This window comes from Anastrepha obliqua, chromosome 5 (genome assembly GCF_027943255.1).
Source record: "Anastrepha obliqua isolate idAnaObli1 chromosome 5, idAnaObli1_1.0, whole genome shotgun sequence".
Classification (NCBI taxonomy): domain Eukaryota; kingdom Metazoa; phylum Arthropoda; class Insecta; order Diptera; family Tephritidae; genus Anastrepha; species Anastrepha obliqua.
In genome coordinates this window covers 39,924,898-39,941,335 of record NC_072896.1, presented here as the reverse complement: position 1 = coordinate 39,941,335, position 16,438 = coordinate 39,924,898, and the positions used below count along the sequence as shown (strand labels likewise).

The following is a 16,438-nucleotide window of genomic DNA, read 5'->3' as shown; positions in this document are numbered from 1 at the left end:
GTTCAACACAAATTATGCTCGTAATAGGAGCATTAGAGCTCCTGCTCTTCCTGAATCCAATGATATCTCCAATTCTAACTTGCTAGATTTCACAGTTTCAAAGAAAGAATTTTCAGTACTATTGAACTCTATAATTTAGTTCAGTTAGACGCATTTTTTTATTTAATTATGCATATATTTCCATTATACTTTAGTTTTTAGTAGTTAGTTTGAAATCACATTTTCTTGATTTCTATGAAAAATAAATAAATAAATAGAATTTTTAAAGATATCTCACACCACAAATTGTATCGTAAATGCGATTTTTAGAGATATCTCACCACATGACCAGTTATCGGAAAATCCTGTAATTTTCTTCTAATTGAACTCAACAATTAACCAGCAGGGCTAATTTTTCAGTTGACCGATATGCTTTATGCACTTATAACGGGTGATCAATCATGAGGTGATTTTTTCAATAGTTAAAAAAAACAAAAATGTAAATTATGTTCAAAACCTTTATTTATCATTTGAAAGGACATTCTTTGACATTTACTTTATCATTCTGAAGGTCCAATTTTCAATCACTCGTTCGAGCATTTCGACTGGTATGTCGTGAATAACACGCGTAATGTTGGCTTCCAGAGCTTCAATCGTAGCTGGTTTATCAGCATAGACCTTGGACTTCACGAATCCCCAAAGAAAAAAGTCCAAAGGTGTGATATCACAAGATCTTGGTGGCCAACTCACAGGTCCTAAACGTGAAATCAGCTGCTCTCCGAAATGACTTCTCAATAAAGTCATTGTTTCACGAGCTGTATGGCAAGTGGCTCCGTCTTGTTGAAACCAAATGTCGTAGAGATCATTAGATTCAATTTCAGGTAGCAAAAAGTCTGATATCATGGTACGGTAGCGAGCACTATTCACAGTTACGTTGCGGCCATCATCATTTTTGAAAAAATATGTATCGATGATTCCACCAGCCCATAAACCACACCAGACCGTTGTTTTCTCTGGGTGTAAAGGTAGCTCTTGAACCTGTTCTGGTTGCTCTTCATCCCAAATATGGCAATTTTGCTTATTGACGTAACCATTGAGCCAGAAATGCGCCTCATCGCTGAACAAAATTTTGCTCGAAAACAGCGGATCTTCTTCAATCTTTTCAAGAGCCCAATCAGCAAAACGGTGACGTGCAGGAAGGTCATTTGGCTTTAGTTCTTGTACGAGCTGTATTTTGTATGCTTTTGACCACAAATTGACCAAGTTGTTCCATACGACAGTCCAAGTTGCTGAGAACGGTGCCGAATCGATTCATCGCGGTTTTCACGTACACTCTCTGCTACTGCCGCTATATTCTCAATGCTTCTTGCTGGACGTGGTCTATTCGGTCGAGAATTATCCACCAATGAATATTCGGATTCAAATTTGTTGATGGTATGTCGAATAGTGTTTAAGGCAGGCCGATTATGTTGACCATAATGCGGTCTAAGCGCACGAAAAACATTTGTCACAGAACGCTGATTTTCATAATACAGTTGAACAATTTGTAGACGTTGTTGCGGTGTGAGTCTTTCCATGATGAATTGCCAAACGCTGTTCAACAAATCCACGATGACAGTTTGCCACAACTCGCGCGCGATCTGTAAAAAAAACGCAAATGATAAAAAACTCCTCTTAATTGATCACCCGTTATGTACATATTTATAGACATAGATGTAGATACGAGTACATATGTAAGGAAAACTTAATTAGAACATTTTTTAATAATTTTTTCTTAAAGAAAAATCTACCTCTGGTACAACTATTGACAAAGTCAAACTATTTACTATTAATTAGCCCCACCAAGCATTTTTGTGATAGAAGGGCTACAATATTCTAATTTTCCTTTTCTACTTTCTAATTAAAGGTATATGGTGATGGAAAATTTACGTTATATGCTTTACGCCTATTACCCGCAGACTCCAATATACTTCGGCTACCAGTTGGTTCGATATGGTGTGGTAAGTTTGACAGCAAACATCCATTTAATTAGTCATCAATAAAATAAGATAAATAAATAAAATTATATTCTACAAACTTGCGAACCGCCGCTATACATCTAAAGCGTTAAAATCGTTAAACAAATGTATTGCAATCATATAATGGCTACTAATTGATTCATTCACGGCGAATCGCCTGCTACACAAAATCGTTGATGAATAATGCAAATAATAAAGAAGTAAATATTTATGTATGTCATAATGAAGCAAGTCAAACATTTGCTCACAGTGCACAGATATTTATTTGGTTAGTGGATTCGAATTTCCATAAGTAAAATTATGCAGACAATCGGTTAAAGAAAACACTTAGAGCTTTGATTTATTGACTGGTGGGCGAATTCAAAAAACAAAAATATATATAAAATTAATTATTAAGTTCAATAAATCGATACCACAATTTCGCAAAACAAAGAACCATTAACACACGCCTAAGCCGTAGCAGTTTAGTGCATATTGAATAGAATATTGGTGAGAATAAAAAATGTCAAGCCAAGTGTTAAGTACTCAACTTTGCTACACTTATATAGCTGGCAAAAGAAAAAAAAAAATATGTGAAAATTAAATAAATAGAATTTAAAATCGGGACATAGAAAAATCTTTTCGCAAAGCAAAAACCAAGAACTCATTATTATAGGTATTACTTATTACAGACTGTCGAATAAAAGGGTGACTGCCACAACCTGGAACCTATTTGGCCAATTCGATTCTAACAAACTTTTTTGTATGCGATTATAATATTTATAATATGCATATATTCAATAAAATGTATGATCACTACCATTAGCTATAATGGCTTCATATCCTCAAGTTATACTTTATGTTAATTTCTGCGTAGGTTATGTAGGCAATCGGCTCCAAATCGATCGAATTTGTTCTAATAACTGTTGAACTGTACATATGTATTTGTTTTTCTTTGAGTTTTTGCTTAACTATTGTCCAAACATTTTCAAAAGAGTTGGGATCAGGCGATTATGAAGCTCTATCTAAAATGTCAATCCCATCTTGGCGTTTCTACTATAAACACCTTCGGCTTCGATGCTTACCTGTAGAATCGTTGTCTTCTTGTAAAATCTAATATTGGCTAGTTCTTCAAAAAATTTTCGCAGCTGCCGGACATTTTGGTAAATTTGATTCATCAAAACTACATTCGAATTGGCAGTAAACGGCCAAATCCTTTTTCGGAGAAGCAGCCACAGACATGAACTTTAACTGGATGCTTAACAGTTCGTTCAAGTTGTAGATTTTCAGCATTACACAAGGGCCGACGTATGAAAATACCTGCCCAAAAGGAAGACTCATCCGTCAATATTACATTTGCCTATTCCGGTTCTGAATTTGCTTTAGCCCATGCATGTCCTTTTTCAATGTGTAATAATGTGAACAGTGGTTTTTTCAATGCGTTCCGGAATTTGAGCTCTTCTGCGCGTAGACGTCCTCGAATCATGTCTTTGTCCGGGGAAGATGCCAACGTTTTTAACTTAGGTACACCGATGCAACCATTTGCTTATGAACTTTTCGGCTTATTCAAATGTTTTGCTGCGATACATTTGACATTTTTGGGCCTTTATCAAATCGTTTTTCATATTCGGAACTCAATTTGTAAGAACAATGTACGCTTTTGAAAATTTTCACAAAACTATCAAATTGCACAACGCGTATTGAGATACGGTTACGCCTATTTAACAGCATTTTTTATAACGGAGCTCTAAGTTTGAAATTTGCCGGTCAAGCTTACGTTAGACAAACGTATGTTATGTATTTAAACATTTGCCCAAAATAAACGTCATTTTTAATTAACAGTGTCGTGCGTCAATTATATTTGATACTTCTGAACTATACAGCTGCAGTATATAAACAAACACGCAGTGGAACGCTAAGGGCTAAAATAAAGATTTCCATCAGTCAAAAACATATTATTTATTATTAGGTAAAAAATTATTCAAAAACAAAATTGATGTTTAATTTTACGCCACCTTGTGCTTTTTCACACCAGTATAAAGGCTTAAGTTTAAATTGGACTTAAGGCATAAATTGACCTGAAGGTTTGATCGATGAGATGACAAGTGGTAATTTCTTTCAAAAGGCCAAAATGGAATAGTTTAGTTGTCTCACTTTTCACTTTGCCACAGGGCGGAAAGGCAATTCTTTCTGTAAGACCAGGTTCTTTTTTGTTTTTGTTTTTATGGATGTTGTGGTAGCGCGCTACCCCCAAGTGGCTCTTTGAAACCAAGAAAGCTGAATTTGTCGCCACTCCTACGCGGTAGTCTTTTTCTAAATTATGTAATTTGGCGAAAAAATTTGACAGACGCCGCGAAAAAAATGGTCATCACAGTTTGCCAACATCGATCCGACTATATAAGAACGCCCTAAAATTTAGTTAAAAATGCGCCAAATTAGTTATTACCACACCAGTCATAAGAATTGGGAATCCTCATTATGGCATTGTGTACAGAAAGACCTTGACCCACATCAGTTAACTGAAGAAAATCGTTTGAAGCGCTAAAACTTTGCCGAGTGAATTAAGAAAAATGTTTTTACCACTATTGAAAACTTATATAATTCTATGTATTCTATGTATAATATTTGAATTAGCCTCAGTAATTTTTTTCTGACTGATCAGAAATAGTCGCTGTAAAATGCATCAGGAATGCTTGAGCTACAGATTACTGCATTGTAAAAAACAAAAACACAAAATTCTACTACTATTTTACTTAAATAGTGATCTCACCTCTAATAACAGCAGCTTATTCATAAGTATTATAGATATTTTTTTCACTTTGTTCTTTGACTAAAGTCGTTAATACGGTCAAATGGCTCCTTGGTGCATTTAGCGCTTTGAAAGTAACAAGTTTTCATTTCATCGGCTCCAAGGCTTTGTATGTAGACTTCAATGCATTTTAAGTATACGCTCAAAAGCTTTTGCTAGAATAAACAAAATGAAAACGTTTAAAATTATTGAATTATTATTAAGAATTGTGCTTCTTCGTCTTTTAGGTATTACTCAAAAAGCTATTATAATTTTGCCTACAAAACAGTATTGAGATATTGTCTGTTTAATAGAAGCGTGACGGGCAAATTTTAAACTTAAAGTTTCGTTATAAAAAGAATTTAAATGCTGCTAAATAGGTGAGTACTTCTCGCAATACGCGTTGAGCAATTCGTTAGTTTTGTGACAGATTTAGAAAACGTACATTGTTTTTCCAAATGCGTTCCGTTTATGAAAAAATATTTGAAGCAGTGTTCCTATGTACACCCTTTAAAGGTCCGGAAATATCACGTTCATCTGCAGAAAAATATTTGAAGAAGTTAAAGGCGTTCGTATATAAATGGGAGCAAACATTATACCGATGTTAAAAGCCCTGACGAGTTTAACAGAAGAGATCCAAAAAAAAGCTTTCCAAAGCAAGATCAGAAGATTATTGATTTGTTTGTGACAAAGACAGCTCTGGAGGAGATTAGGCAGTTGTAAGAAAAATTGGTATTAATGTATCCAGAAACATGATTCGAGGTCAAGAAAACAACGGTCCCAAGCATCAGAGTAGAAGAGGTGTGCAGTGAAACAACAAAATGGGATTGAAATGTTAAATTGGCCTTCACTGTTTGGGCAATAGCTAGCTAAAAACTCAAATGAAAACAAATCTAGACTATGAAATAGTTATCAAAGCTATTCGGCTGACTTGGAGCCGATTACCTTCAATGCTTACACACCAATCAACACAAAGTATGACCCGAAGATGTGAAGTCACACTCGCCTTCCATAGAGCATCAGTTGTCAAAAAGAAGACAACTTTTGTCTCTGTTATAAGTGAAGCAAACCTACTCAAATTTGAGCCTGGAATGATGAACCCAAAAACAGAAATATAATGGATGTAATATTTAGAAAAATTGGAGGTAAATGCATGAATCTTTTGAGTAAATGCGTGTATTTTGATAATAATTTGATAAACTTGCCTAAATTCGGCACTTCTTTTACTCCTTATCTTATTCAGATCCGACATAAATATTATTTTTATATTATATAATATGACAAGACTAAATTTCCGTCTGTCCGTCTGGTGTTACCAGCTATAACTTGAATGAAAATTTAGAGATTTTCGCTAAAGCAGCAAGGACACTTACCGTAATAACTACAAAGTAAGTTGACCGAACTTGATCAATAACCCCGAGTACATAAAACTCGCTCCGGATCAAATTTAGCGCTTCCATACTAGTTTATGAACATGTTTTTTAATTTGTCCATACAGCGAAAAAAACGAAAACTTCTAAAAGTACTGTATTAAAATGATGATCAAATCCTTATTCAATTATACAGCATCTGCTTATAAATTATGAAACTAATTTGAGTTATAAACAACACATCAAACTTGTCGACGGCAAGTGTCAACAGACTTCAGCTATGAAACCTCGCTGCCTTTAATTCCGCAAAAACAATACAAATTTTTTTCGTAGTTATTTTGTGGTTGCGATTTTGATTTTTATATCAATTTTTTAAGTAGAATCTTCTAAGTTGTTTCTATCGAGTTTAACGAATATTTTGTATGCAAATCATTTTGCACCCATTGAATGATTCTTATCTCATTAAGATGCTTGTTAAAAATTAAAAAAATATTAATAATTTCTTAACCGGTATTAACTTGTTTCTTTTTGTTTTGACAAGCATGCATTTAGGTGAGAATTATACACATTTTAATTTTTTAAGCGAAAAATAACTGTAACTGTCCAAGTAACTGTTATATGCAGGCTACAATTTTTTTTAATACCTGGCGTACTGTTGACATTGTACTTATATTAGAATTTTCTTAGCATAACGTTTGAAGAATTGAGATGCGAGTAGATAAAAGTATGATGCCATATGTCTAGAACGATGATTATAATGGATTTGTCTGATTTTTTTGATAAATTTGATTAATCTCTGGAGCAGATGCGTAAGTACTTTTAAAATGGGCTAAGCTGGATAATAGAATCAGCAACAATTACGAGAATTGTATTTTATATTTTGCGCCTAATAATGAAAACACAGTAAAATAATGACTCTTAAAAATATTATCCGTGGAAGTCAATACACTTCTGTATTTGCTTGGACCAATTTCCGAAGCACTTTTGCCACTCAGAAGTGGATACCTCCAAAACGAGCTGTTTAAAGGCTTCACCCAGCTTCATGCGTTGAAAAACGTTGATCTCGCAATTTATTTTTGATTTTCGGAAACAAAAAGACATCTTAGGTGCCCAAATCAGGCCATTAATTTGATGTTTTGAGTGCTCAAAAGCTCTCTTGTATGAGCTCACATTGGCTTGTTGAAGGATGTTTCGTCTGCGGCGGTTGGATTTCCTGAATTCTCCGAAAATTTCGGTTGTATATTACTGATAATTCAGTGTTTTAAATTTATCTAGTGATTCAAAAGCTACATGATTTTCCCAAAAACTCATTCGACCATTCGTTATTACGATGTCATACTCACATAACTACTTTAAACCACCGCGGCCGAATTTCTTTAACATTTCTTTCCACCAATCGATACGAGTCTTTTCTTGAGCCATTGCCAAATTATACGGTATCTAACGAGAACAAACCTTCTTGATAGTAAATGTTCATACAATATGGAATGTATGTTGGTCCCACTAATACCCAAACTTACCTCTATCTCGCGATATGCCCCGACAATCGTTTTTGGACGGTATTCACGAAATTCATCCTGCAATTATCGACGACCACGTTGGAACTCGTTCTACTATCGTTTTACAGTGGCTAAGTGCTCCGAAAATTTTCACGAGCTAACATAATTCCATCTTTTGGGCGAGAAGAAAATTTCAACTCACTGAGAACAGCACAAATAAAGCTCGTAAGTGAGAAGGTTACATGAAAGTTGCTAAAATGTATCAAACTTTTCGATAAAAGTAGCGAATTACAGGTCATCACATCATCATGTTACAAAGGTCCAAAATTTAAAAGGAAAACCTCATTTAAAATATATAAAAAAATAAACAAATAAAATTCTACGAAAGGATGAAGAATTATTCATATTCTCTAAATATACCCGCAATTACACATGCTTCTCCAAATTATCAAACAAGCTATTTTAGGTATAATTTTTAGATCATGATTATGATCACAAGATGATGACTTCATTACATTCATGGCGCTTTCCTTTCATCGCCAAATGCAGTTTCGGAATCATAGAAATACATAGAAATACACTCGGAGATCTGCCATTGCCTACCGAGGGGTGACTGCTATTAAAAAAAAACAGTGAGTTTTAAAACCTATGCACTACCGAATGATTGTCACGCACCAACTTATTAGGCTACGGCGACTGCATTGAAATTGCTTGTGCCACTCGTAAATTAGCGTAAGGACAAACAATCAACACCAAGATTGTGTTTTGATAAAATATTTACCAAGTTTAATTATAAATGAAACAAAAGTCAAAGCAGAACTCCTAGATGAGGCAGTAACTAAATTGATTTCTTACACATGCGTACACCCTCTTTGGGTGTTTGGCCGAGCTACTCCTCCAATTTGTAGTGTGAGTCTTGATGTTGTTCCACAAATGGAGCGACTTTTAGTTTCAAGGCGACTCCGAATGGCGGATATTTTTTATGAGGAGCTTTTTCATGGCAGAAATACACTCGGAGATTTGCCATTGCTTGCCGAGGGCCGACCGCTATTAGAAAAAACATTTTCTTAATTTTGATATTTCACCGAGATTCAAACCGACGATCTCCCTCTGAATTCCGAATGGTAGTCACGCACCAACTCATTTGGCCACGGCGGCCAATGTCTTACTTATTTCATAATATGACTGTGATGAATAGTATCATACATCGAATTCAAAAATTTTCCAAAAATTACAGTTTTTTGTGGATTTGAATCGTTCCTATACAAAGTGGGGTAAAATTATTCATCACCTTCTTTAAATTCCTTCTTTACTAAATAAAACTAAATGATTTTGCAGATATCTTGATTTTAAACTTTACTTTGCTCCATCGCTTGTAAGGTTGTCTAATTCACAAGTATCAAACATGATTGACGTACGAGGCCATTTACAAAAATTAAAAATCTTCCGATAGGGTGATTAATTTTGCGCCACCTTGTATAAATTTTTGATTTAGCAGTTGGTTGAAGTTTTGTAATGCTGCAGCTGTCATTTTCACAAGTACAACGCCAATTAATAATAATTTAGTCTATGTAGTATGCCCTATGGCCGACTCTTCTACCCAAAGGGTCTTTTCAACTGACGTCATTTACAAAAATATCAAGTCCATTTAGCAATTTGAGTTAAACTTAATACAATAAAATACCATTAAATAGTAATTTCCTTTATTTTATAGAAAATTGTTTATAGCCAAATAGACCTTAAAACCAATTTACTCAGACATTAAAATGACGTATCATTTTATCTGAATCTGTTTTTCCACCATCTTTGTAAATACATACATACATATGTTAGTACAAACTTTGTTGGTTATTATCTTTAAACTTGTCTAACTATAATTTACGATTATTATCTACTTTGTGACTAACAACATAAAACGCGGATACTAAACTCACGACAATAATTATTGATGTGTACATAAAAAATTCAGGTATTCACTTAAAAAAGGCAAATTAAACATAAACATTAATGAACACCAATGAAGTTGGTAATGATTTTAATTGCACTTTGATGCATACCTACATTTAAAATATCTACCTTCATCATTGCTTTAGTAAATCTGACTTATTGTAAATGCAAAAGCTTACTTACAAAATTTTTAAAATAAATTTTTCGGAAATTTGAATCTCTTACCTCATATTCTCTTTCATTTTAAATGATGTTTTGACTGGCCGAAATGAAAAATACACAAACTTCTGCCAATTAGAAATACCAAATTCAGCTGCACTATGGGCAGCTTTTAATGCCCATCATTTCATTTTTAATAATCATTTTCAACACATATATATACTTATATATTTATATATATTTTCCCTTGCTTCCTAGGTAAAACATAGAGCCTCATAGGGTGGAACGCATGAAGGTCCAGATATTTTTCTTTTGAGCCCACGAATAGACCGAGTGTGACAAAGATTTATAATGTACGGTTTCTGCTCGTCGAGGGAGGCCTGTGCTTTTCAGATGGTAAACAAAATGTTACGTTTTCTCGACTTTGGCCCTTTTAAACTTAAACCTAAAATGATACGCCGTACTAAATGTCGGTTGATGATATTTTAAATTTAAAAAAATTATTATTCAAAAATGGCACAAAAATAATTATGTCGAGCAATGGCTCATGTAAATTGGAAATATGTACATATAGACATACTTTATATATATATTAGGTATCTATTATCGGCCATTGTAGCCGTATGGGTTTATGCACTTCTTTGACAGAGCAGGCGCAAGACCTTTACGGGAGCAGAAGCTCAACGCTTAATGAATGGCAACGAAGATGGGACTCAACCTCCGCGGGCTGTTGGACACACGAGCTCATCCCGAGATTCGTAGCATTGTTACAACGTAGATTTGCAGAGGTTGACTGTTACCTAACACAGTTGCTAATTAGACATGAATGCTTTCAACATTATCTGCCCAGATTTGGTGTGGGAGCTTCACCATATTGCCCCATATGCCCTGATGAGCTCGATCACGAGAAGCTTATTCTATTCCACTGTCCTATTCCTCAACACACTTTTGCTAAGCTGGTGATGCGGTTGCTGAAGTGAGCTCGATGAAGAAAGGCGAAGGGTATTGTTTCAACAGTGGCAGCTAAGGGTTGATAATTATGACACCTGAGCCTGTATTTATTTAGAAGCAGAGTTCCAGTGGAGGTCGCCTAGTGACAAACTGACGACAATCACAGACGCCTGAGTTAATCACTCACGATTGAATCATACAGTGACAAGATGATATTGGTAATGACATTAACGCATTTTCGATGTTTTTTTACCTATAGTGGAAGCAATAGATACAGTCCGGGCTCCACCTCGATGTAGTGCAAATACACAGTCCCGGTGGAAGTCAGACGAACAGAGGAGGTTTGCTTTAGTTGCAACATACCCAACATATCATTGGTGTGACGTTATCAATTGAAATGTTTCTGACATTTTTATCCTCCCCTCGAAAAAAATGGGTTGGTAAGTGATAACCAATCGGCAGTGCACGGTTTCGAAACCTCGAGTACGAAACATCAAATGATAAAAATGTTTCTTCTAACAGTGACAGACAATGGCAAATCTCCGAGTGCATTTTTGTCCCGAAAAAGCTCATCATAAAAAACTGTCTGCCTTCGGAGTAAGCTTGAAACTGTAGGTCACCCCATTTGTGGTACAACATCAAGATGAACGCCACAAATAGGGAGAGGAGCTCGGTCAAACATCCAATAAAAGGGTGTATATAGAAATTTGATTTATCTGTATATATTTTTTATGAAAGCGGTTTCATATTTCATTCCTAATAGGGTACAGGCGGAGCTAGTTCAGGGATTAATACTTCTTGGAAAGTAACATCGGGCATTTTTTTATAAATTGTGGCAATTATTATCCGGGTTACGAAAAAGTAATAAAAATATGGATAAAGCATTACCATTGGCAGCGAGACTGTAGTTTTAAAAAACAAGTGAGACAACTTACACATTGAATTACGAATGTGTAGTGTTAACCAAGAATGATAGATTACAAGGTTTGGTCTCAAAAATGGACAATCGCTCTAGATCGATATGGTACTCGGAACAATTATTTTTAAATTGCTCCTTTAGACTCCCAGACTGGTGTAGCGTCTTCCAATTAGAGATCTGCGCTATAGACTAAGAAGCAAAACTGATAAGACTGATGGACTTACCACCAGTGCATTCACTCAAGATGTATTAAGGAATGTAGGAGGTCCCTATCGCTTATTCAACAACCCAGCACCAAACTTTGTTAGGTCCCCGGCCACTCTAGAGGGGAGGGAAATGAAAGAGCGGATGATTGTGCTTGGGAAGGCTCTGAACTTGACTTTCAACGACTGATAGAGGACATAAGCGTTCCTCTAAACGAAGTGTATATAGCGATTTACTTGAACGTAATCGTGGAAGCCAATAGAAGGTGGTCTCTGGCTACTAACTGTAGGGTCTCCAAAGCGCTCTGACCAAAACTGAATCTTAAAAGGACAAAATATCTGCTTGGATTCAACAGTTAAACTACCAGCGTCCGCACAGGTGTTATAACGGGTAATTGCACTATTGGCACCTTAAGCGTAGAATTGATGTACCTTTCAATGATTTCTGCAGGAGTTGTAAAGGTGAAGAAGAAATTGAGTGGGTACAACACCTCCTCTGTGAATGTCCTGCACTTCAAAGAAGCCGAGCCAAATATCTTGGGGATTATTTTAGTCTCCCTAGAGGGACTAGTTACCTTCTTAAAAAGATATAATTGGTGCAAGCAACTTAGTTAGTGGATGTAAATCAAATGCAGATATCGCAATGGGCCTTCGGGCTTTTGAGTGTCTTGTCTTACCATAGACCTGGCTAACTTAACTTAACCTTTGACTTTGCACATATTTAGGAAACTTAAGGCTGATTTAGCATCGCCTACAATTATATGTATATAGAAATCAGTTTTACTTAAAACATTAACCATATTATATTTACAATTTTCTTATATTAATACACTCATATTATTACTCGTACGTTCTTAGTATAATAATGAAAAAATACTGCTTTTGATATCACTGTGTTTGAAATACCACTTAACAAAACTTCAGCAAAATCTAAATTCAACAGACTAGTAAGTTGTGCTAATTTCCGGGTAATCAGACGTATGCAAACCGCATTCAACAGATTTTTATCAGACTGATTAAAATTGATACGAAGTTGTGCGAAGGTCTGATTGACCTTTACACTGGTCCAACCAGTCGTTGTTCAAACGACAACGAATTAAAATGAGCGTTGTTTGTGTTGATTTTTTCGTATATCACCAACACAATCTCAGTTTTTGCCAGCCTTATCGTAAACTAACCGCTGTCATAACCCCAATTACGTCAGCTAATCAGCTGATTCCTTTAGAATCGCTGAGGGCCGATTAACGGTCCGATGTCGGCCAGACCTTTTCACCATAGTGTAAGCAGTGATGCAAAATACCATTTTATTATCATATTTTGTTACTTTTCGTTATGAGTGAATAAATACTTCACAAACTAATTGGTTCGATTCAATAAAAATCTTTTGATTAAAGGAATCTGACAAAAATGAGTGAGAACTTAAAATCAGTGATCTGAAGCTATTTTCATAATTGTAATCTTTTGACTCGTTAATCGTAAGCAATTTCTGTATAATACTCGTACTCGCATAAAAAATGTAATGCAAATGTATTGCTTATCTGAATAACAGCTCTATGACCATTGTAAAACTAATATTGTTTAGCTGTCTCGAATGACAGCACAATTGTTTGGTTAAATCTAATTCAAGGGTATTTTATAAATTAAAAGAAGAAATCTTAATAAAAAAGTACAGGTAAAGTGCGTAATTTTGTTATATTACATATATTTTATTTTATTATTTATATACATACGTATATCGTATTATTTTACGAGACTTCCAAAACTAAGGCCAATAATTAATTTTTTAAATCTTATCAACATTTCACAACATCAGCTAAGGCTATTAGATGACGAATAAATTTGAAAAACTGTAGAAAATAATTATTTATTTATGTCTACTACAAGTTTTTTGTTTTTGTCTGCAAGTCAGCAGTAGCGGCCCACTATTTCCACTACTGTAGTAGATAAATCTTCGCTTCTTTTTTAATTGAGTTAATCAAGTTTAGCTTCAGCTGCCGTGAAGCCAAAGCGTAAAAATTAACTCATTACCGGCGATTACATGTAACACATACATACATAACACATCATGCGCCTCAAAGTCTTTCATAAATAATTTTCGAATATTATGTTGTGATTATTTAAATTAAACACGACAATTAACTGACCACGACCTTTGTTTCGTTGGGCTGGGCAAAAATTGGCCAAAAGAATAAACGGAAAATAAATTTATGGGATTTTTTTTAAATATAGTCGTATATAGAAAAGTGCTCAGTTCTTGAGGTGTTATGTTTTAATTTCAGGTTATTTTTTGTTAGTTTATGTGTTTATGTTAGGTTATATTTTGTTGTGTTATAATACGTTATCTTATATTACGGTTTTTTGTGTTATATTAAGTTACGATATGTTAAATAAAGTTATGTTATGTTATATTATTCTACATTATGTTATGTATTGCTGTTGTTGTAGCAGTATACTTTGCCCTGTCAGGGTAGTGTAAATCACCGGTCGCCTTCATCTAGCTCATCTAACGGTAGGCCCACGAAACTTCCTGTGTCGACAGGTTGGGTCCAGAGGGAGAGGGGTATTAGATGAGTGGGTTTGACGGGCATGTGAAAAGGTGGTTAGTGTCGTGCGGGGTGTCTACACATGCCGTACATATGTTTAGTATGTCGGTGTCAATTCTGGATAAGTAGGAGTTTAACCTGCTACTGTATCCAGAATGTAATTGTGCCAAGGTTACGCGGAACTCTCGGGGAAGTTGGAGCTTTTCGTCTGCAATGGGTGGTGGTTGGCATTCGGCATTCGGACAATCGGGGGTCGGGAGCTTAAGAAGGTCGTAAGTTTCTCCCGATGAATGTCGTTTATTGTCTGTCTGGTCTAGTAATTGTCGGTCTATATTGTCCTGGAATCGTCGGCGTGCCTGGGAGGCAGCTCAGGATCAAGCAGGTGTCTGCATGGAAGAGACCTACGGTAGCACCATAAAGTAACTGCTTGCTGAGCAGTTTGTTGTGCTCTCTCACAAGAAAAATCTGAGTCTCGTCGTGTAGATGTTGAAGTGGGAACATCAGTATACATCTCGTCGCAGTCCGAATGGCAGTGTTTTGACAAAACGGCGACCAAACAGGCACAGCATAGTTTAGAACCGGCCGGCCAATTGCCTTAAATGTCGATAGCAACATTTCTTTGTCTTCGCCCCAAGTGCTGCCGGTAGCGATTTGAGGGCCTTGTTGCGATTTTGGACTTTAGTGACAATAGCGGTTGTATGCGTAGAGAAGGAGAGCAAACTGTCGAAGGCTACACCCAAAATTTTGGGATTATTTTGTTATGTTATATATATGTATATATATACATATGTATATAATTGGCCCACGAATAGACCGAGTGTGACAAAGATTTATAATGTACGGTTTCTGCTCGTCGAGGGAGGCCTGTGCTTTTCAGATGGTAAACAAAATGTTACGTTTTCTCGACTTTGGCCCTTTTAAACTTAAACCTAAAATGATACGCCGTACTAAATGTCGGTTGATGATATTTTAAATTTAAAAAAATTATTATTCAAAAATGGCACAAAAATAATTATGTCGAGCAATGGCTCATGTAAATTGGAAATATGTACATATAGACATACTTTATATATATATTAGGTATCTATTATCGGCCATTGTAGCCGTATGGGTTTATGCACTTCTTTGACAGAGCAGGCGCAAGACCTTTACGGGAGCAGAAGCTCAACGCTTAATGAATGGCAACGAAGATGGGACTCAACCTCCGCGGGCTGTTGGACACACGAGCTCATCCCGAGATTCGTAGCATTGTTACAACGTAGATTTGCAGAGGTTGACTGTTACCTAACACAGTTGCTAATTAGACATGAATGCTTTCAACATTATCTGCCCAGATTTGGTGTGGGAGCTTCACCATATTGCCCCATATGCCCTGATGAGCTCGATCACGAGAAGCTTATTCTATTCCACTGTCCTATTCCTCAACACACTTTTGCTAAGCTGGTGATGCGGTTGCTGAAGTGAGCTCGATGAAGAAAGGCGAAGGGTATTGTTTCAACAGTGGCAGCTAAGGGTTGATAATTATGACACCTGAGCCTGTATTTATTTAGAAGCAGAGTTCCAGTGGAGGTCGCCTAGTGACAAACTGACGACAATCACAGACGCCTGAGTTAATCACTCACGATTGAATCATACAGTGACAAGATGATATTGGTAATGACATTAACGCATTTTCGATGTTTTTTTACCTATAGTGGAAGCAATAGATACAGTCCGGGCTCCACCTCGATGTAGTGCAAATACACAGTCCCGGTGGAAGTCAGACGAACAGAGGAGGTTTGCTTTAGTTGCAACATACCCAACATATCATTGGTGTGACGTTATCAATTGAAATGTTTCTGACATTTTTATCCTCCCCTCGAAAAAAATGGGTTGGTAAGTGATAACCAATCGGCAGTGCACGGTTTCGAAACCTCGAGTACGAAACATCAAATGATAAAAATGTTTCTTCTAACAGTGACAGACAATGGCAAATCTCCGAGTGCATTTTTGTCCCGAAAAAGCTCATCATAAAAAACTGTCTGCCTTCGGAGTAAGCTTGAAACTGTAGGTCACCCCATTTGTGGTACAACATCAAGATGAA

At 35.9% G+C, this 16,438-nt stretch overlaps 1 protein-coding gene across 1 annotated transcript in view; it reads left to right on the top strand.

Moving 5' to 3' along the window:
- Positions 1–16,438, top strand: part of LOC129248079 (glycoprotein-N-acetylgalactosamine 3-beta-galactosyltransferase 1-like) — a 29,420-nt gene that overhangs the window by 4,245 nt on the left and 8,737 nt on the right. The window contains exon 2 of the mRNA XM_054887513.1: positions 1,886–1,979. Coding sequence (XP_054743488.1) covers positions 1,886–1,979 — 94 coding nt within the window. The remainder of the gene's footprint in view (positions 1–1,885; positions 1,980–16,438) is intronic.